The sequence below is a fragment of the Charadrius vociferus genome, unplaced genomic scaffold (assembly GCF_000708025.1).
Source record: "Charadrius vociferus isolate BGI_N301 unplaced genomic scaffold, ASM70802v2 scaffold650, whole genome shotgun sequence".
NCBI classification, from domain to species: Eukaryota; Metazoa; Chordata; class Aves; order Charadriiformes; family Charadriidae; genus Charadrius; species Charadrius vociferus.
In genome coordinates, this window is record NW_009646736.1 from 2,752,265 (window position 1) to 2,773,563 (window position 21,299).

General features: G+C 43.1%; 1 protein-coding gene across 1 annotated transcript; it reads left to right on the forward strand.

The window, feature by feature from the left end:
• Positions 1–6: 6 nt before the first annotated feature.
• On the forward strand, positions 7–20,794 carry MOGAT1 (monoacylglycerol O-acyltransferase 1). The gene is made up of 6 exons (XM_009889654.1): positions 7–119; positions 10,225–10,403; positions 10,836–11,037; positions 13,749–13,923; positions 17,427–17,626; positions 20,631–20,794. The coding sequence occupies exons 1-6, from the start codon at positions 26–28 to the stop codon at positions 20,783–20,785; spliced, it is 1,005 nt and encodes a 334-aa protein (XP_009887956.1). The 5' UTR covers positions 7–25; the 3' UTR covers positions 20,786–20,794.
• Positions 20,795–21,299: the final 505 nt, after the last annotated feature.

The following is a 21,299-nucleotide window of genomic DNA, read 5'->3' on the forward strand; positions in this document are numbered from 1 at the left end:
CCCCGGCTGCTCTCCCGCCGGCAGCATGAAGGTCGAGTTCGCCCCCATCAACATCCCCCTAAAGAGGAGGATGCAGACGGTCGCCGTGCTGCAGTGGATCTTCTCCTTCCTCCTGCTGGGTAACAGCCCTCCTCCTCCCTGCCCTTATCCCAGAGAGAAAAGGGGAAAAATCGGCTTTTTCCCTAACCAGCGTCAGCCGTGGGCATCGGTCTGTGTCACCCTGTGGTTCCACGTGGGATGAGAGGCGAGCGGGTCCCCGGCTATCCCCGGGCGGGCAAGAGCATTGCGCTTCTGGGCTGGTGCCTTCTCTTCCCTGAAAACTTTGGATGGCTTTTTCTCTCTCTCTCTTTTTTTTTTTTTTTTTTTTTTTTTTTTTGTTTTGGGGTTTTTTTTTTTTTTTGGGTTTTTTTTTTTTTAAATATGATCTTCTTAAAAAAACTAGTGACCACATCTTCTCATGGAGTTGCCCACTAGGTTTCCGACAACTAACAACCTTTTATTGAATGTGAGCATGAAGGCTGGTACATGACTAATGGCTGTTTTCATGACTGATTTTGTAAAATAACTTTGTATTCTGTAGTTCAATAAAATTCTCATTTAACTAGGTGGTGAAAATTCCAACAGTGCACTGGCTTGAATGCAGCCACTTATGTAAATTTGTGAAAAATGTCCTTGCTTGCTTTAAGAAAGTGTTCCTAACAATTTTACTTGGTAAACTTTTTCAGCTGATTATTCCTCTGTAGTGAAATTTCCTAATAGCTTAACAGACTCCTATCACTAAACATCTATTCACAGCAGTAGATCTTATTCTCATGGGTCGTTATCTTGAACTTGATAAAGTGAGTCACTTGATAAGGTAAGGTAAGCCTTAATTCTCTGGGACCAGATCCATGGATTGTGTAAATTGGCAGGGGGTTATTGAATAGTCTGTGTGGAACAAAACTGTTCTGAGGTGTGGAGCGACCGACTACCTGTGCATTACTGGGAATGTGTATGCTTTGGGACTTACAAGGAGAAAAGAAATGTGTGCGTGTCTTCCTTGTATATCATGCAAGTGTAGTATCATTCAGATGGTGGTCTCGTGTCTTTCAGACAATTGTTTTTAGGTTGTTAGCCCACACAAATGATTTGGCTACGTGGGGGAAGCATGGAGGGTATGGAGCACCTTCACAGATTTATCCTTAGCACTTGACTGTTTTATGTTGCCTCTAAATTGTATGTGGTTGGACTATAAACAGTTCATGTTTGGGGCTACGTTGTAAACTACTGTGCTTTTATTTTTCTGTTATTGAATTAGATCTTGGCATATCCCATTAGTCCAGTCTAATGATAATGCAGTGGAGTTCAGTGGCAGGAAACAATTTTTATCCTAGCCTGGCTGGTAACAATGCTGCTGCAGAAAATCATGTCCTTCTTTGCTTACTAGAAGTGATTGGGCTGCAGAAAATCCACTCTTGCTGCAGTTCAGTGGGAGACGTAGGCAGCTGTGTTCCGCAGCTGGCGCTGCCTGGGAATAAATATCAAGGAAAATCAACAAGGAGTTGGCCTTATGGCTGGGTACCTTGAATGTAGTGAGTGCACATGATCGTGAAAAGAACTGTTTGCAAGAATGCTTGATTTTTGGTGGACAAATTGTTTCTAGTAATAATAATCTGCTTGTGCTTTCATGGGGTTGTTTATCTTTAGAGCTATCCAAGGTGACCTTGTAATTTTGTAGGCGTACCCTTTCAGTCATAGGACGGTTGGAGTGATCTGGCCAAAAAGTTTCGCTTAGCTCCAGGAAAATTCAGATGGCTGTATCCTAAATAACTTAAAGAAGGGAAAACTGGGTTGGTTTCTGACGTTCTGGATTGCCATTATGTCTGGATTTTTCAGCCTTTTTTTTTTTTTTTTTTCCTGCTCAGCAGATAAAGTATGTAAACATTATTTGTTAGTAAGCTCTTGAATTTAAAAGTGACACTTTCAAATGGTACAGGGGATGCCCCAGTACAAGTGAAATACTGTATGAATTTATCAGAGGGTAGGTTGGAGGGGTAGGTGGTGTTTGGGGGCTGGTATATGGCTGGAACTAATTTGTACTAAGCAAGATCTTCTGTATAGTCAGTCTGTCGTATATAAAAATATCTGCATGTGAAAACATGAACAGATAACACCATGTAATAACTAATGATTCATATTGTAGATGTAGGGATTCCGTTTAGAGCAGTGAATAAATGGAGTACTGGCTTAGTTCCTAAAGTTGTCCATCTAGGTATGTGACGAGGTGCTGTAGCTTAATAAAATGGACCGATAGGACTAAAAGATAAAATAAGAGAACTCTAAAAATTAGTGCCCTGAAAGACAAAAGCTGAATTGGGTAATAATGTCCTTTAAATCTGGGGAGTGACATGTGAAAACACGACTTGGCACCCAGAGTAAACCTTAAGGCAAACGTGAGTCTATTACAACTTAGAATCCATAATATGACTTGGATAGAAGACTCTTAAAATCAAGCATGGGTTTTATCTTCCTGGCTGAAACCCTTAAGAGTAGCTGAATTTAAGGTTAAAAGCACATTGTGTTGGTCTTTGGCGCTTGCTCTCCGGGCTTGCTCTGTCGTAATGCTGCGTGGTTTTCCGAGACCGTGGAATTGATGACTGAAAGTGCCCTCTTGCTTGTGTGACTGAAGGCTGCTCCCAAGTTGGCCCGAAATACATATATGCAATAGTTGTTGAAGACTGTGGATCTCGTCACCACTTGTAGAAAGAACAAATCAGTCAAGAAATACTGAACAAACAGCTGCGGTAGCATGCTACAAACAAGAAAGTTCGGCTTCTTTGCACAGCCTACTGGCTTGGGCTGGGTCTGCACGGCAGATACATTGCCTCCGCTGTAGAGCGGAGACAGAATAAACATGCCTCTGCCTCAAAGAAGCTGTACAGATGTGCACAGAATTTCATTACATACAAAAGGAACCTCTTTAAGATTCCGGGTGTAAGTTCTTTTGCTTCCCTGCTCTGTACTGCAAGCTGCCAAAGCTCGCCCTCAAGCAGAAAAGACAACTTTTCAGTGTAGCAGTGGTTCTTCTGTTAGTTACCCAGGGGCACGACACCAGAAGCAAAAATGGGTTCTGAGATACTGTGATCTGTATTTAAGAGCTGGATTATACGAGAGAAATGCCCACCTAACAGTTTCCCACCCTGTGCCAGCTGAAACTGCCGTATGGTTTCCTTTCTGACACACTCAAAGTACAGCAGGCTAAAATAGCTTAGGTAAAGTTCCATGAAAAAGAAAAGTGGTTTAAATGGGATTCCTTCTTTTAAAATAAGAGTGGTATCAGCCTGGAGTCCAGAAAACTAAAGCTATGAAAACTGAAAAATAGGAAACGCTGAAGTGATGCTGTTTCTTGCCATGTTAAGCAGAAATCCAAAACAGCTTCAGGCTGAAGCATGATTTCAAGTCATTAGCGTTTCACTGCTGAAACAGCAAATATATCAAGTTTTGCAATTTCAGAGTACCTACTTCGGGGGAAAAAAGTGGAAACAGACAATTTTGATAGGTGTAGTTTTATGCCTGTGATTACTGTTAACTAGAGGTTCATCAGCTTGGCCAGGGGCTGACGGTGCCGGGGCAGGTCTGGCCCCGTTCCAACCTCGTGCAGCACCCACGCTGTGTCCACCTGCGAAGCTGTGTGCTGATATCTGCTTGTGGGCTCTCTGTGCTGTTGTCCACCCCAACCCCGGGCAGAAAGTCACCCCGAGAAATGAAATCTCCAAGCCTGTGAGTGCTGCTGGACCAACTGGGAGCAAGAGGTTACGTGGCTCCTGTTTTTGTACTGTAGGTTTGACGGTACATATACACAAAAGAAATTGTCGCCATCGGTGAATGCAACAGGTCTCACTGGTGTTTAGCATGAAATCTTTGCTTTTGAGCTTGGAAATCTTTTTCTTGAGAACTTGGACTGAGTTAATTTTGCTGCAGTTAATAGTATGTCTGAGATCCTCCTGTTAGGAGCCAGCGTAGGTTTTCTGTTTTTCGCACAGGAACGGAGCAGTGATTTGCCCTTGGTAGGTAAGCGTGCTGCAGGGGTGAGCTGTGTGTCTCAGTACTGCACATCGCTGAGCGAGGTTCAGGTTGTGTCAGGGGTGGTCAGTACCTCGGCAGCAGGTCGACCAAAGGGTTTGTTTCAAGGCAAAACAGTTTAAACAAAGAAAAATCAATGACATTTGGTAAGTGCTGCGTTGCAGATGCTTTAGCGTTTTGTTTTTCTTCCTCTCTAATGTACACAAATCAAATGACAGTGTTTTGGAGAAAATAAAGCCGGAAGGTGAGTGGGTGAGCTTCTCCTCTGCCAACTTCTGTGCAATTGATGTGAAAAGGGACAGTGGAATTTGAGCATGTAGAAAATCAAATACAGAACTAGGTAACTTGTATGGGGTGGTGGTGTCTTGGTCCAGGCAAGGCGAGATGGGAATGAGAGAGAGAGTTTAGCCCTATGACAAGGATACCAGGATCTTGTTTTGAGACAAGGTGGTGGTAGGGGAGAATGGAGCATCTTCTGTGGCTCACTTTCTGGGTCCAGCAGTGGTGCGCTGGTCTTCTTCCTGGGGAACTGGGAAGTGACTGTTGTGCACGAACCCCTCTGTTTATTTACAAAATATTTTAATAATACAAAATCAGTACATAATAAAAGGTATACTTTAATATGCATGAAGCCACAAAATAATGTGGTAAAGACATTGGTGTATATTAAAGCACATCCTGTTCTCTAGTGATTAAACTTCTGTGCATGTAGCATGTAGGATGAAGTGCTCTGCTAATTGAAGTTGGCTGCAGACAGTTTGGGGTTGTGGATCTGGCTTCCCCGAAAGAACAGAAATGATGAAGCCTTTGCCACAGAGTAAGATATTGCTGCTGGAATAATAAGTGACTTAAGTGTTGAGAAAGCAGGTGTCAGTCTAATGTGCTAAAGCAGAAAATAACCTTTTCCCCTAACGTGACGATATTTTGTTATCTCATGCTGATTTAATTCATCAGCTGTAGCTGGCTAACTAAAACGGTCTCATTCTTCCTCAAAGCCTCTCTTTGAGAAAACTCTCTTTTGATACTTAAGAAAACTCAGCAAGCTCTACGAGCCTTTCCTAGCAGGCTGGCTGGCATTTCTACTTGTTTTTGTCAGCCCTTCCTGAAGCTGATGGCTGGCTCGTGGGCAGGGACTGGCGTGTAATCACAGAGAATAACAGGGTACTCGCTGATGCTTGACTGACTAGTATTTCTAGGAATTCTGCCTGTTACCTACATCTTAGGGAGGGAATTCAACCGTGTCTCCGTGCATATTTGTTTGTATCTCTGAAGAATAAGAACAGAAGGATGGCTGTGCCGCATCAGGCCAGAAGCCCTGGCTTGGTGACCTGTATGCGAACATACCTGATAGCGGATGCCTAAGGAGAAATAAAAGAAACAGGAAATACGTAGACTGCATTCGGCATGCTGTCTTCGGATTTGGTAATTAGTAACTCGGGGATTTACTGTATCCAGACCACTCTACAAGTCAATAGTGCCTAATGCTCCCTATCTCTACTTTATCAGTATTTGTCAATGGAAGGTCTGCTTGCTTGGGAACTGGAACCAAATTCCAGAGTGAACAAGCCTATAAACCAGCCTCCAAACCTTGGCATCTGAGGGTTTGCATTTGTTATCATAGTAGTGTTGAAATACAGCTGCTTTGGGAGGAATGCTTGTGGCTGGGGCTCCCAGTTGTGACCAGTAAACTGAGAAAGGACCTCTGCTACAAGAGACTGATAGGTATTCAGCAAGTGCTGACCTCCGTCTTACCTCAGTCCTGGAGCTGGCTGCCAAATTCATGTGGACTTCAATAAATTTCCAGTGCAGTTAGTTTAAATAAAGTCCCGGTTTGTTCTTTGCAGAGGGTATAACTTTTCCTGGGGAGTCCCTGTCTGCTATGGGTAGAAAGCAGCAGCAAGTTCCCCTGGTTCTGGTGGAAATCTGTATGTTGACAGAATTGCACAGACTAGTAAGATCTAAAAGGGGTAGTACTAACATTGACTCCATTTTTTTTTTTTTTTAAGAGGCTTTCAGTGTAAAAGCTGCAGAGGCATGAACTTGCTTACTGTTGCCTTAGCAGATTGCCTCCTCTTAGGTGCCTTCTGTTTTCTCAGGTCTTTAGGGGGACTGTTGGAGTTCATTTGCTGTATGCGTTATTTCATTTACAATTCTATCCCTTTCTTTACCATTTATGAATAATTTAGAAAGTATTTCCAGAAATTAAGGCTGATTTTATTTATTTTTTTCCTCATGAAAGAATCCACTAAGCAGGGGAAATGTGTTTTGGGTGTGGTTTTTTTTTTTTTTTTTTTTTTTATAATGGCAAAATCAACTTATCAGTGATACGTTGAGGGATAATAGAGAGGAGCAAATGTTCACTGGGGATGAAAATGTCACTGTGCAATTCTCCTTGTGTGTTTCCTCCAATGTTCTGTTCCAAAGCTGTGTGGGCTGCTTTGCTTGGCTTTGCGGGGTACTACGAACCGTGCTCGTTGGATTGAGACAAGCACCTTGGCCACCGAGGATGGACCTGCACTGGCTGGACATGGTCTGTGACTGCTCTGAGAACAGAATCATAAAATCATAGAGTATCTCAAGTTGGAAGGGGAGCCATAAGGATCATCAAGTCCAACTCCCTGCTCCTTGGGACTACCTAAAACTAAACCATGTGGCTAAGACCGTCATCCAGTAATAGGAGGCTTTTTTCTTCTAGTGGACAATCTTAGCTTTGGTGGCCCTCATGGTAGATATTACTCAAATATTTTTGACTCCTTAGTAACTGCAAATGCATTCAGAGCTTCCAATTACTGGGCTCGCCCGTATTTCCCCACCCAGTGAGGTGGTTTCCTACTTCCTATCTCTGTGATATTTAACCTTTTATGAATTTGGTGCCCACCGCTGCAAACTCGGAGCCTATGTAATGAGTGAAGCATCAGGTGTTTGAACATCATTGGGCAGGACGGCTGCCAGTGCTGCTAGCTAACACTATATATATATATTTTTCATCCATTCCTTGCAACAGATGAGTATTCACGTTGTAAATGGAGAAAAAAGGACTTGACAGTGTTGGCTAGCAAACCAGATGTTCAGAGTCCCATGGCACTGATTTGTCTTTTAATTCATATTGTTTCCCTTTTGGCCCCACTGTTCTAATACACTACAGATATATTTTTAAAGCTTTAATTCAAGTTCAAGCCAAAAAATATGTTTGCAGTATACACTGGAACTACATCCAAGGAGGCAATGGTATAGTACAATGACGAATTCCAAGTTATTTACCTGTTGCCTGGAGTTTGTTTATGAATTTAGGTAAAGTGGTTGCCATTTATTTACTTACTGTCTTCTCTGAAGGAGAAAACTGATCTTGTGTTTATAGGCTTATTGGTTTTGAGTCATCAGTGTTTAACTCATCCTGCAGGCTGTTAACGCGTTGAAATAATAAGGAGGTATGGTAAAAGGAATTTGCTTTGCGTGTGTTATTGCAAATGCAATAATAAATCAGCTTTGTCCTACAAGATGCCGAACTCCCCTTAGGAAGTGCTGACAGCACGCTCACCTCCCTGTACCTTACATGCATGCAGGAACGCGTTCCAGCTAAAGCAAAGCAGTGAGCTTGTTGATCTCATGTATGTTTGTCTGCATAGCATTAAATAGTGCTATCTGGCACTTACCGCTGCTGATTTAATTAGCTGTCATGGCAAGGATGCTTCAATCCAAAGCACCTTTCAGGTATTTGGCTGGGAAACTGATCGTAAAAAGCCATGTGATTCTGCACCGAGCCAAAAGTCCTTCTGAAAGGAAGGGTAGGAAAGATAAATACTTAACAATTTTTGCATAACAACTTGCAATTAATTGATTTATGGCAATTAAAAAAACTTCTCATACTGATTCACACTTAGACTGTGAACCTTAGCATCCTGTCCGGATTAGCATTCCTAGACACTTCTATGATTTCAGAATCTCTTCTTCAAAGAACAGGTAATGACTTTTCCTCAAAATATTTCAGTGCCCTATTTTGAAATGTTGCTGGTATGGGATTGCCAGTGAGTTCTCCCTCTGGAGCACTGGAATTGAGCATCATCTTACACCTGTGTTACTTGTCCTGCGTTAACGACGTTCCTCAGAACTTGGTGCGGCTTTTGGGAGTTTCCCACATTGGCTTTGGAGGTCTGTGGGCCTCAGTTAGCTGTGGTGTTTTTCTAGAGGTCTGACTGAGGTGCTTCTCTGTGCAAGACCAGGGTTGCCTGTTTAAACCGTAAGCAATGAGCTCTGTACTGATGGTACTGAACAAAAAAGTATCCTTTAAAGCAGTGGATTTGATCCTGCTTCTGGTTTTGTTTACGGTTGTTCCCTTCTCCCTTCCTTGGAGCAAATGCAATCCCCTATTTTTCTGCTTGTTCCCTGCCAGAAACGGGAATGTTCATCCCTGGCTTTCCTACTCAGTCTCACCAGCAGCTTTGCTCACTCTGTCTGCTTCTGGGTTCTGCAGTAGTTCTCGCTTATCCCATGACAATGTATTTATTTCTGCTCTGAAGGCACAGTCAAACTAAGCACAGGGGAAAGTTGGCTGAAGTTCAGAAGAAATAAGTATTCAGGTTGGGGGAAACACAAGAGTGCTCGTAGGCCACGTTAAGCTCTGAGTTTCAGCAGCTCGAAACCTGCTTGATACAGGGAATCTGCTGTGAGTTTTCAATGCCCGCGTAATCTCTCTCTTGAATGAAGCTGATCTTAACGAGGATGAGTGGTTTTTACTGTTGGTCCATCTGCTTATTTCAGAGTTTTCAGTTCTGGCAACATTTACGTTGTGTTAGCCAAATTATTCCCTGATGTACTTCTGTTAGTTTTCTACTCTTTCTCTATTTACTTATGTATTTAGCTCAGTATGTTTCACCGGCGTAACTCCTTGTAGGACCTAACAGGACATTGCCCTCATGAAAGCCAGTCAATGGTGGGACATACAAAGCGCTACTTCTGCTTTGTAAAATATCACAGAAAAACGCCCGTTTCATACAACTCCGCCTATTGAGGCTTCCAGTGAGGACCGGGTCCTGTTTTGCTTGCCGTTGTATAAATACCTGATGCTAAAGCCCTAGCTCCCTTGCGAGCCTGGAGTTCAGCACCTGCCGAGTGACCCTGGTAGGTGATGCTGCTGTGTTTTGCGCAGGAGAGGTGGGAGCGCGCCGGCGGCTGCAGGACGTACGGCGGGGCAGGGAGCAGCAGGGACTGCTGTCCCGCTGCAGCCGGCTCCCTCCATAGCTGCTTGAATTGCTGCCAGAGTGCAAAATTCGGCAAATCCTACAGAGGTGATGCCTCCATAGGGAGTTTGCCTGAATAATTATTTCAGGGTTGAGCCCCAAAGTAACACATTCTGTTTAATCAAACAACTTTTTCTGGCTTTTTGAATTGTGTGTAATGTTCTTGTGGTAGGATGTTACAATTCTTACTAACCTGGGTCTGAAAGTATCAGCACTTAAAACTGCTGTTCTTTTCCCATAGCAGTGGTGAGTTTCCACGTACAGTGACATGTTTAGAAGCTGAAATGAAACCTCTTAATGTTTTGGTCTTGTCTAGCGCATCTCCTTGGCCAGTCACAGAGCGCTTTTCACAGGTGGTAGAACCGCCATCCCTATTTTATAGGTAGAGAAATTAAGAAAAAATTGAAAATTGATTGCCTGACACCACTCCCAATAGAAAAGAGACTCCCAATAGAAAAGAGACCTTGCTGTGGCTCCTTTTCCCTCTTTCCTTCCCTAGCTCTCCTCCCTTCTCGCTCACTGGAGCATCACACCTTTGTTAGCTCTTACTGCCTGATTTTATCCTGCCTTAGGTAAACCAGATGCTCTCTACCAAACACTGGTGTTCATCCTCACCGTGGGGAGAAGACAAGTGTGTTGGTTCTTAGCTTGTGCTTTTGTTTTATTGAAGTAAACCAGCATCATCCTAGGCTTATTTGTCCAGTTGTGCAGTACAATGAGAAATATAGACTGAGGTGATAAACCCTTGTAGGTGTTTCACCCTCAGTGTAACAACATTCACGCAACGTGGAATAAGCTAACTTCAATTTGTATGCATTTTGAGTAGCATCTGTAATAAAAGCATCAAGGCTGGGAATTCAAGGTCTTAAAAGGAGACAGGTGTGATTAATGCTCGCTACGTGTTCCTTTTTTTTGTCTCTTGTAGCGGAGTTTTGCTGTGGATTCTTCGTGATCCTGATCCTGGGCAACTTCTGGTTCCTTGCTGTTCTGTACCTGCTGTGGCTCTACCTCGACTGGGAAACGCCATGCACAGGGGGCAGACGGTCCCAGTGGGTCAGAAGCTGGACTGTTTGGAAGTACTTTAGGGAATACTTTCCCATTCACGTGAGTAAAAGGTTTCTCACAGAACTGTAAACATTGGAACAGAGACAGCTTGAATAGCTGTGAGGGTGGACAAACTCATAAGTCGAAGACTCATCTTTGGTAAAATCCTCATACTTCCTCCAGGGTGAATTTAACTTCTTTTTAAAACACGGGAAGTCTGAGATTTAGTGACAAAAAGGGGCAGGGTCTGATTTTCTACTTGGGTTGTTGGGCCACAAAATAGTGCCTCAGCATGGTAAATGCTAGACATAACTTGAGACGCATCTGTTTAACCTTTGTTCAGCTGTAAAATGGGACAGTAGTTTAAAGTGCTCAGAAGGAAATGAATAGTCATCAGTTCTGTGTCCTGCCAATGTGCAATCTCTGTACTTGTTTTTGAAAATCCTTCTGAGGTAAGTATTATAATGTCCTTCACTGTCTCTGTTTTTTCAGCTTGTAAAAACTTCAGAGCTGAGTCCAAATCACAACTACTTACTTGGCTTTCACCCTCATGGGGTCCTGGTAGCTGGAGCCTTCGGAAACTTCTGCACCGGTCCAAGTTTCAAAAATTTATTTCCTGGGCTTACTCCATATCTTCATATCATGCCCATCTGGTTCGGTTGTCCCTTCTTCAGAGAATACATAATGAGCGCTGGTAGGTAAAAGCAGAATGTGTCAGCTCTTGCTCTGTATTATAGCTTCTGCTTCAAATGTGGGGTCTACTCCTGTACCTATAAATGGTAAGCAATTTCGTTTCAGAAGGATCAGCATCGGTGCTAAATTAAACCTCTGTTTTATGATGAACTGTTGTTGCAAAACAACTTGAAAGATTTTATTAATAGTTTTGATAAACTATATCACTAAGCTTTTTTTCTTTCTGAAAAAAAAATGCTGCTTTTCCCTTGAACTATGAGACAGCAGCACTGAGGACCAGCTATTTACAAGAAAAGAAGGGCATATTAATTTATAGCATTATTTAGTTATTGCATAGACACTTGTAAAACAAATTGAGGATAATCTCTTACCTGAAAGGCTTAAAGTCCTACTCATTACAAATATCTTCCGTGTCATAAATTAGTTACCTACTTCTGACTGAGGTCCCATATGGCAAATCTGTGTAATTTCAATGGAGATGTAAACTCTAAAGACAGGAAGCACTTTTTCCTCTCTTCTGAGTAGCACTTGTCATAAAGTGGTGATATTCATGACCGGTACTGCAGTAAGAAAAGACAAAAATAACAAGCAATAAATTCTGAGGAACAGAAGAATGTATAATTAAATCAGCACTAGTATTCCCCCACATTAAACACTGTATTAAACAGTGGTTTAATACAGGAGTTATTTTACTTAAATTCATTAAACTATAGCATTTGAGTAAGTACGGTCTGGTGCACGAGACTAGGTTTGGGAGACGGAGATCTAGCTCTTATTCCTGACCGCAACACAGACGCTATTCAACTGCTCCATTCATAGAAACATGCCTAAGAAGTTGTTCTGATTACATGGATATATAATTCTGATATTATAATTCAACATACCAGAGAATGTTATTTCTGAGGGGATTCTTTCAGGCTTGCAAAGTTGAGGAATTGGCAGTGGTGGAAGATGGCAATTTTAAACATTGCCTAGCCTGGAAGTCAGCTTTACATGTTTTTGGCCCATAGGAACAAGTATTTACCTGCTAGACGAGAAATAACTTGAGTAAAAAGCATGCTAAAGAATTATAGCTTGTTTGTTCACAGGTATGTAGCTGATAAACCAGATGTACCTTCGGTATAATTCAGGTTATCAGTCAAATCGTAACACACTTGCAAAACCTTCCATGTACTGAAAGCCACGCTCCTAGCACGTTGTTGCATCTCCCGGTCTCCGAAGGTGCCGGGCTGCCGCTGCCCTGGTGGGCAGGAGCGGTTGCGGCAGTGGCGGGGCGCCGCGTGAGCCAGCGGGGAGCAGCGCCCTGCGCACGGGCTGACGTCTGGCCCGCAGCAGGGAGAGGAATTCATCCTGTGGAAAGAGAGTGGCTCTTGCTTTCTCCTCCAGAGAAAACGCATGCCAACTGGTGAACAAGCATCCCTTGAATTATTTGTGAGTCTCGGGTCAGCTGCAGTTTTCAGAGTAACAGCGGCTGTGAAGACATGTATGGCAAATGGCGGTAGCTTTTTACAGAGGTCTGAGGTTCCTCCAGTAGCAAGCTATTCCTCTTGGTGGCCAGCTCTCAAAACTAGACCACAGTCATCTTCTCTTTCTTGTGAGATTTTCATAATCCACGTTGTGATGTCCCTAACAGGAAAAAAACCAGGTAACAGGAGATGCAGTCTGTGCTTAGCACCCAAAGGAGCACACCTTGATACTAGCCCTGTAAAAAAAACAAAACAAAACACAAAACAACCCAAACAAACAAACAAACAAACAAAAAACCAAACCCCCCAAACAAACAAACCCAAACAACAAAAAAACCCCGAAAACCAACCAAAAAAACCCAACAACAACGCAAACTAGACTTGATCTCTAGACTATGTTAATTCAACACAGTGTAATTAAATGTGTCTTCTGGCTAAATGGTACCACTATGAGCCTTTGAAGGAAAACTTCTGGCACAAAGGAACTCTGGAGGGCTTAGATGTGTATCTGTTAGAAAAGGGAGTTTTCAAAGCGCCAAGTTCAGAGCAAGGTCTAAGTTGAGGTTAAAGGCTCTTACAGCAGCGTCCCTCTGATTAGAGCTATTGCAATCAGCAGCAGTACGGGGAAAGCTTCATGTATTCTGCTATTTTAGCCTAATTAGATTGAGTGCCAGGCCCTGGTTACTAGAGAATGAGCTGATGCAGTCATTGGGAGTGGTACAAGTGAGCCTTTGCTGCTGCTTCTGCTGCTGTCGTGCTGTTGCCTGAGATGGAGCTGCTGCTTTATAGCATTGAAAAGAACGAAGGGGATCAGCTTGGCACGGTAGACCCGTGTTTGAGTTAACAAGTCCCCTATTCATTCTGTTAAACCCTCTGTGCCTGTGTTTATGTGCACCAGCCTTAGCTGCTGCCTCCCAGCAGTATCCGCTGCCGTTCAACTCTTCCGTTCTCGGGCACAGAATCTCTGTGGGGCAGAGTTAAGTTGGCAGAAGAGCACACTCTTCCCTGAAGGGCTCAAAACTCCTGTGGTAGGTGAACGGCATTTAGCTCATCAGTGTGAAATTAAAGGACTTGCCTAAGACCAAATCTATTGCGGAATGAGGGGGTTGAACCCAAATCTTTGAACCCTGACTTGTGCTGTAATCATTTTGAAACATCATTTAGATTTTTTAAAATATTTCTAAAATTCCACTGTACTTGCAACGTGAAGATCCAGTGGTCACTCTTCAAATGTTTGCTCCTGAAGGAATGGTTTCTGCATCCAAGGAGAGTGTCTCGTACGTGTTGAATAACGAAGGAGGCGGCCATGCGTCCATCATTGTGATCGGAGGAGCGGAGGAATCTCTGAACGCGCATCCTGGAAGTTTAACTTTGAACATCCTCAAGAGGAAGGGCTTTATTAAGATGGCCTTGAAACATGGGTAGGTTTCCCATCTCCGCTGCTGTAGTAAGCGTGCTTTGAATACAGATTGATTCTTAAATATAGTTCATATTATATATAGTAAACTCATATAATTAGAATTTGAAAGAGTTACTTGACTAAGAACATGCAGATGTCTGACACAGGAGCCAGTCTGTCCACCTAGATCCTATCTGGGAGTGTTGAAAACTCCTTTTGGCTTTCATAATTTGTAAGCAGTAGGTGTTATTAGCATATCTTGGTGTTATGTTTCAGTTGCTTTTTGTACTAACAAAGAGTAAGAATTATGAAACAATATTAGTAAACCTTGGCTGTTATTGCTGAGTGGAGCAGACATCGTTTTCTGTTCTGTAAATTGAAGTTACATTAAGATAGAATTTTGTTATAATTTGAAGCAAACAAAAAAAAAATATTAGGAAGATAGGCCCTGTTTTATTAAATCACTGAAAATGTTGGTCTGGGAAGATTTGTTTTCACCTTATTCTAAAGACTTTCTTTTGAAGAGTATTATTTGCAAAAGTAAGTTTCTGGGCATTTTTGGTGCAAATCTCAAGAAAAACAAGCTTACTTCTTACTATCAAACAGCCGTCAGTGTGTAACTAAACAGAGATGGTATTAATATCTTTTGAGTGATTTACACAGATTAAGCTATTATATTTGTGCTGGACTGGTCTAGATGTGTTGTATACTGGAAATACTTGAATCAATGACTTGTTCCTGCAACAACTTTCTGAACAGCTCCCAGGATGACATGCGAAGCAATGAGGAAAAAAAAAATACTAGTCTTGAAATCTGTGACAGTTTTTTAAGATATTAATTGGAAAAAAGGTGGTCTGAGAAGAAGAGCTCTCTGTTTTCACACAGGATGCGAAGGTCTGTTTTTTTCTAGAAACTATTCTGTGTCAAAATTCCAAGAGGGTTTCTTTTACATATCGCTAGGAGTCTCGTAAAGGACCTTTTCTCCCATAGCAAGTAACATTTTAGTCTAATTTGCACCCAGAAACAACACTTGTGTATTTAAATTAGGACTTTAGTGCCTAAATGAATCTCTGCTCCGGTGGGATCCTCAACACTATCAGTAGCTTTCATTTTTTAACCATAAAGTTTAGAAGAATATTTAGGTGCGCTTTTTTTTTTTGAGCATGTCCATAAATGTCTGATCTGTCAGATCACAAAGGTTGGTGTTTATCACTCATCTAAACTGACTTGGATTGAGAAACTAGATACACCTGTGCCTTGATTCAAAAGCATCCCCAACACACAACAAGAAGATCAGGACACTTACAAAACACAGGAATGGCCACTTCTTGCCTAATGAAGTCCTTTGTTTCAAATGATGGTCCTTCTCTTTAAGACAGATGCTTAGTTGTCTAGAGCCCTCCACCAGGGTGATAACGCCTGTCTCTGCCTGAGTGACTTGAGACCTACACCTCACACATGGTCACCTTAACCACCAGGCTACAAGTCATCCTGGGTCTGAGGACCAGCAAGAAAAAACACTTTTATGTGAAGCACAGGAATCCTGACTTCATTTCTATACAGTAGAGCTGTGGGACAGTAGGACAGTATAACTCCAGCCGTTACAGCTCTTGTAGCACCGTTGGCAGCCCTGAGCTCTTGTCCAAAGACTCTACATCCCGTAGTTGCTTCTGGTTTTAACATTTTGTTTCTAACAACTAACAAAATGTGAAACAAGCTTCCAACTCCTATGGAAATGGAAGGGCGAGGGAGGCTTGTGGCACCAGGTGAGAAGAAGCACCTGCCATCAGTGGCTGCATGTGTTTCTGGTGCTTGGCATCTGCAGCACCAAATAGCAAGAGAGGAAGGGGCAATGTGCAGACCAGGGGCAATGTGGGGACCTGTACTCTCTGGCCCTGGCTCCTGGACTGCTGGCACAGAGAAGCTGTGGTTCCTCAGCTGTGAACTTATCAAATGTGGTCTGAATTTGTCAGCAAAAATCCTCTGCACTTCTGGAAGAGATTTTTTGGTCCGAGGTAGTACAGCTATCTGATGCAAAGTGAAGAAATCCTAAAGACGTGAAAGAAATGATGAATCAGCTAACTTATCTTTAGTTTCACAATCGTAAGTTACTTATTTCTCTGTCTCAACCTCCTACATAGCATCTTGCAAAAGCCTTCACCAGATTAAAACAAATCCCACAGTCTCAGGGTGCTATTGCACCACAAGATGTTCCTGTTTGTCGTAGTGTTGTAGTAAAACGTGGAGTATTTACACAGCCACAGTATGTCCCAGGCTTTCCGATATTTCCTTTACAGGTGGCTGGGTGATATATGCTCTATTTGAGAAAGAACCTTTGAGCAGACACCAGGCAGAATTGTGAGTGGGAATGATAGCTTTTGGGGGTCGTCAGGCTTGAGAAGCTGTAGAAGCAGTTGTTTCTTCCATACAGGTGGGTTTTGATTGTCCACAGTACTTTCCAGCCAGCTCTGTCCTCGGTGCTTCCTCCTCAGGCATTCGGAGCTCTGCAGGAATTCATCCCGACAACATTACAGCAATGCCGCCATTTTACAGTGAAGTTTTTCGGAAAGATAGTGTGGGCTGAATGGAGCTAAGATATGGAAACTAAGACCTAAGTAAAGCAAATAAACCACCTCTGTATCCTTCAGACACTGCTTAGGATTACCCTGCTCTTTTTTCTTTAAACTCTGTAGAATCCCATTTAATGAACCTAAGCATCAATCAAAAAGCATACTGCAGTCAAGGTTTTAAATACAGCGGTAGTTTTGCCTGATGGAGACAACTGCGCTGCTTCCATCCGCCTAAGTAGTTTGTCCAGGGGCTAGTCAGTGCCTTTCCTCCCGAGCCAATTCATGAACTGAATGAGAATTCATTAGGCTGTGCAGGAGCCAGAGCGAGCGAGTATAATTTCTGTGGGTAGGTTTTGACCTCTGGTAATAATGGATTAAGGCTCGTGTTTTCAAAGAAGTCTGGAGGAAGCGGGATTTCACTGGGAATTTGACAGCAGAGGAATTTGGCGTTGCACTCGTGTCTGTAAGGATGTCTGGTTTGTGTCACGGTTTTTGTGCTGAAATCAAGTGCGTGCATTACCCCGGTCAACAGGCAGAGGAAAGCCAAGATCTGGTTTTGATGCCACCCAGCTGGGAGCATTATAAGGTTAACAATGAGGCTTCTTTGCTTGCCAGGGGAGAAAAGGCAGTGGTGGACTTGCTGATCATAATATATACAATTATTTGGTTTTATGATTATGAACAGTCATAAAAAGTTGTGATGGGTAGCGACCAGCTAAATGCTGCCCAAAAGCTGGTTGTTAGTTACATGCCAGTTACTTGTGGGGGGTTTTTTAAACCCCAAAACCTCAAAGCAGCTGCGTATCAGGAGAGTTAAATGCCTGTTGCTGATGAAGTCTAGAGCTGCCGAAGCTTTCTGTGCTGGTTATTGTGAAACCATTTCCACGCTGCTGATGGGAACCACGGTGCAAGTGCAGGCTGACGTGGGATTCTCAGTGTGTTTGTTGTTTTGCAGAGCTCATCTGGTCCCTGTGTTTTCCTTTGGTGAAAATGAACTATTCAAGCAAGTTGCAAACCCCAAAGGTTCATGGCTCAGAAACGTACAGGAGAAGTTGCAGAAGATAATGGGCTTTGCTTTACCGCTGTTTCATGCTAGAGGAGTATTTCAGTACAGTTTTGGCTTAATACCTTACAGGCAACCTATTCATACTGTCGGTAAGTTCCCTGTGCCTTTTCTAACGCTTTTGCAAATGTTTAGAAGTGCCTAAGTGTGCTACTAATATCTGTGTAAATTTATAAAGCTGTTCTAAGAGAAACGGTTGGTTACTGTGCATGTAAAGCAAGTATTTGAGGTTTAAAATGAATATTTCCTTTTTTAAAAAAACTCGTGTCCTTCCCCAGTTAAATGGGACAAATCTTTTCTCCCTTTCCCCTTTCTGTCTGGGCCAAATCTTATTCTTCGTTCGCAGTTATTCACAGGCCTCTATCCTCAGCAATCCTCAAGGAAACCCAAGAGGTGATCCAGTCCGTACCAGAATCTGCCACGGCTCTGCAGCTGTTGCTGCAGATTCTGGATGCCGCAGTTAGGATGCCCAGCACCGTCATTTCTTAGCCCTGCAGAGAAGCAGCAGTCGGGTGTCTCAGCTGATTCATGGCAACCACAGCGGTGCTCCAGAGCAAGGCTGCTGGAAGGAGCTGGTGCGGTCCTGCCCCGGTACTCACGGCTGCTTAGGTGGCATTGCAGCTTCCTGGAGTGTTTCCCTTTTGGGCTTTTTCTTCCCCATGGAAAGATCCATTCGTGTTTAATTGAGAGCACACATGCCATGTTGACAGGCAGTTTGGAAGAGAGTTTTTTTTTCCCCAAAAGACTTCATCCCTGGTTGTCTACTCTTACTGAAGTGTGGGACTGAACGTCTTTTGATTTTTAATGGCTTTAACTAGTGCTATTGACAACCACACCTTTAAAAAAAGTTGTGCTGGGCATCATGAGAAGGGACTAGCTGGCTGCTTATGCATTTTGGATAAATCATTTTTAGATTCTGAGCTGAGTGAACTAATGAAGCCTATTTCTACAGAAAAGTACATTCAGCTTTTCTGGTATTCCACAAGGGACACTTAAGGCCGTCCCTTTAATGGAGGGATGATTTGATTTTTAGCATGGATCAAATAAAAATGTTTAAGACAAAAATGTAGCTCTTTTTATGAAAATTTCATGCAGCTCTGTATCTTACCAGTGCATACGGTTAAATGTTTTAGAAAAGATTTAATTTTTGAAGCCCACATTGTGCAGAGGCAGGCTAAAAAGGTCACTTATTTAAAAGCCAAAAAGTTTCCAAAGCACTGTAATGAGAGCAATGTATTTCCTGCAGTGTTCCTTGGGCTGATGACATTGAGACTGTTCCAAAGCTTAAAATGTCTTTCACTTCGAGGCAAATCATCATTGTAATATTTACAGCAAGGCCAGAGGTGGTCTGTGGCTACAGTGCGGGAGTGCTTCAGATCAGCAAGACCAGAGTCTTGCAACAGAATTTGTTGCGTGATCTCAAGAAATCCCTTACCTTTGGTGTCTCTGTTTTCCTCATGTTTGAAAACTGTCACCATGTCCCTTGATTCTTGGGGAGGGTCTCGGTATGGCTCAACACGGCTTTGAAAGTGTTAGCTCAGCTCCCGAAAGCTGCAGAGTCACGTTGAGCTCCACCCGAGCCAGTTAGCCATCTGGACAACGTGGCCAGGTATTGGCGAGTTTCCTCCTGGCTCAGAAGCAAGGAGGTGCAATTCAGCAAAACCAGGGTTCATCAAGGCTGTTTGGGGCTTAACAAGGGAAGTACTTTTGTTTTTCCTGAAAATTATTACTGTTTTTCAGAAACTGAGTCGACTTTAAAATATTAAATTAAGCAGGTTGCTTAAAGCTGCACAGAAATGAGAGAGATGAGTGTAGTTTCCAATTCCACAAGAAGTCTCCGCTCCTAGGAGAAGAGGCTGCTGCAGAAGGGCTTGGGGGTTGTTCGGCGTTCCCAGTTGTGCTTCTGGAGTTCTCTATTGGATGTATATCGGCATTGCTTAATCCAGGGCTGGGTTCCCACCCCCAGCCACGTAAAGTCTGAATTTCAGCACTGCGTAGGGCCCGAGAGCTGTTGGCAGCTGAAGTTGCAGCAGGAAAATGCAGAATCAGCCCCTTGTGGGTCTGGCTAGACTTCCCTTCCCTTTAGTCAACACCATCCAATTCAAAGTGGCATCATCTGCTGAAAGGGATTTTCAGGTGCCTCTGTGAAAGCTCCTGGGGGGTGCTTTTAACTCTCTGCTTCTCTAGACTTCCTCTGTAATCTTGGTCGGGTCTATTAAGCTCTCAGTGCCTCCAGTGCAATAGCAGCTGTCAAACCCCGTAGTGATAGAACAACACAAGGAAGACTGAGATCATGGGAAGCTTCCCTTAGCATATCGCACACGTTTTAGCCATAGCTTTTTGTAGAGGAGGAGGCTGCCCTCTGGAGTTCTGGGGAATTGCCTCCCCTGCTCCCTCTTGCTCTCGCTCTGGCTTTGCGCAGTGCCTCGTGCCTGGAGAACGCTTCGCCTGGGATGAGACTTGTGGGCAATGGATGGTTCAGAGACACCTTACAGGGTTTGGGGGTTTTGCGTGCTACCGCTCCCTAGGCTGAGGTAGCCAACAACACTGCTGGTGCAGTGATACCCGTTTTGAATAAATCTGGATTTCCTTCAATCCTGTTCATGTAGCTGTGTGGTTGAGGGCATCACTGTCCTCTTAGGCATGTCCCTCACATTGGATACCTTTAGTGTTCAGATCAGAGCAGAAGATGGTGAGAAGGTACGTTTTTTAAATGCTGTTTTGAACTTGCGGAGTACTAACCCGATGGCAAGACAGCACATAGCCATGGGATTGTATGTTGAAGAGTACAGTACTCTGAAGCGTACAGTACTACTGAAGTTAGATTTTAACCCCCTCCTCATTTGCTCTTTTGCTGCCAAACTGAAATGATGGGGGTCTTACATTCGTTTGATCTGAACTTGAGCAAAAGGAAGTGGAGAAGCAGAGCCAGGGCTCAGGTTTGTGACAGGCAGGATCAGGCCCCAGGGCGAGAGAACTGTGCTGTGGTTCTGCCACCTCGCTGGGAGCTGTGGTGGAGCTTTACAGGAGGGAGAGCAATTCTGCTTAAAACGAGATGTCGATGAAGCTAATGCTGCTGTTGTCTTTGATTTACAGTGGGAAGCCCCATCCCTGTAAAACGGAACTTGAACCCCACCACTGAAGAGATTGAACAGCTACATGCATTGTACCTACAGAAACTAAGAAAATTATTTGAAGAACACAAAAGAAATTATGGGATCCCTGAGCATAAATCGCTCATCTTCGAGTAGCAAATTACAATTTGTAATTCCAAATCTTGTGGAAAAAAACAGTGTATGCTGAAAGATGTCTTTCTTGCAATCGGTATTTTGCAATCTGTAATTATCCTTGTGTAAGGAATAATTTTAAGAAGGGATTATTAGATGATTTATTGATTTTTATCTTACTCTTGGGAAAAAAAAAATCCTTAAGGTGTGAGCCTCGATGCTGTGAGCTGTCTTGAGTTGTCCTTTTAGGTTCATCCGTACCAGAAATGCTAGTGAGAAACTCAACACACGTGTTCTTACCACCGTGGTACCTACCCATAGCTTGAGCAGAGGAGATTGCCCTGGCATGAGATCACGAGCAGGAAAAGTAAAAACCCGAGGAGTCTGTGATTAGAAGTTGAGAGTCTTACCAGCATGTATTAAACATGACGTCAGGTTGTTCTCTGAATAGCAAAAAACCCCGCTGCTCTTCCGTAGAAATGAAGGTGTATGTTTTCAGCTATTATAAGCTGTTTACATGTGAATTCAAGAATAAATA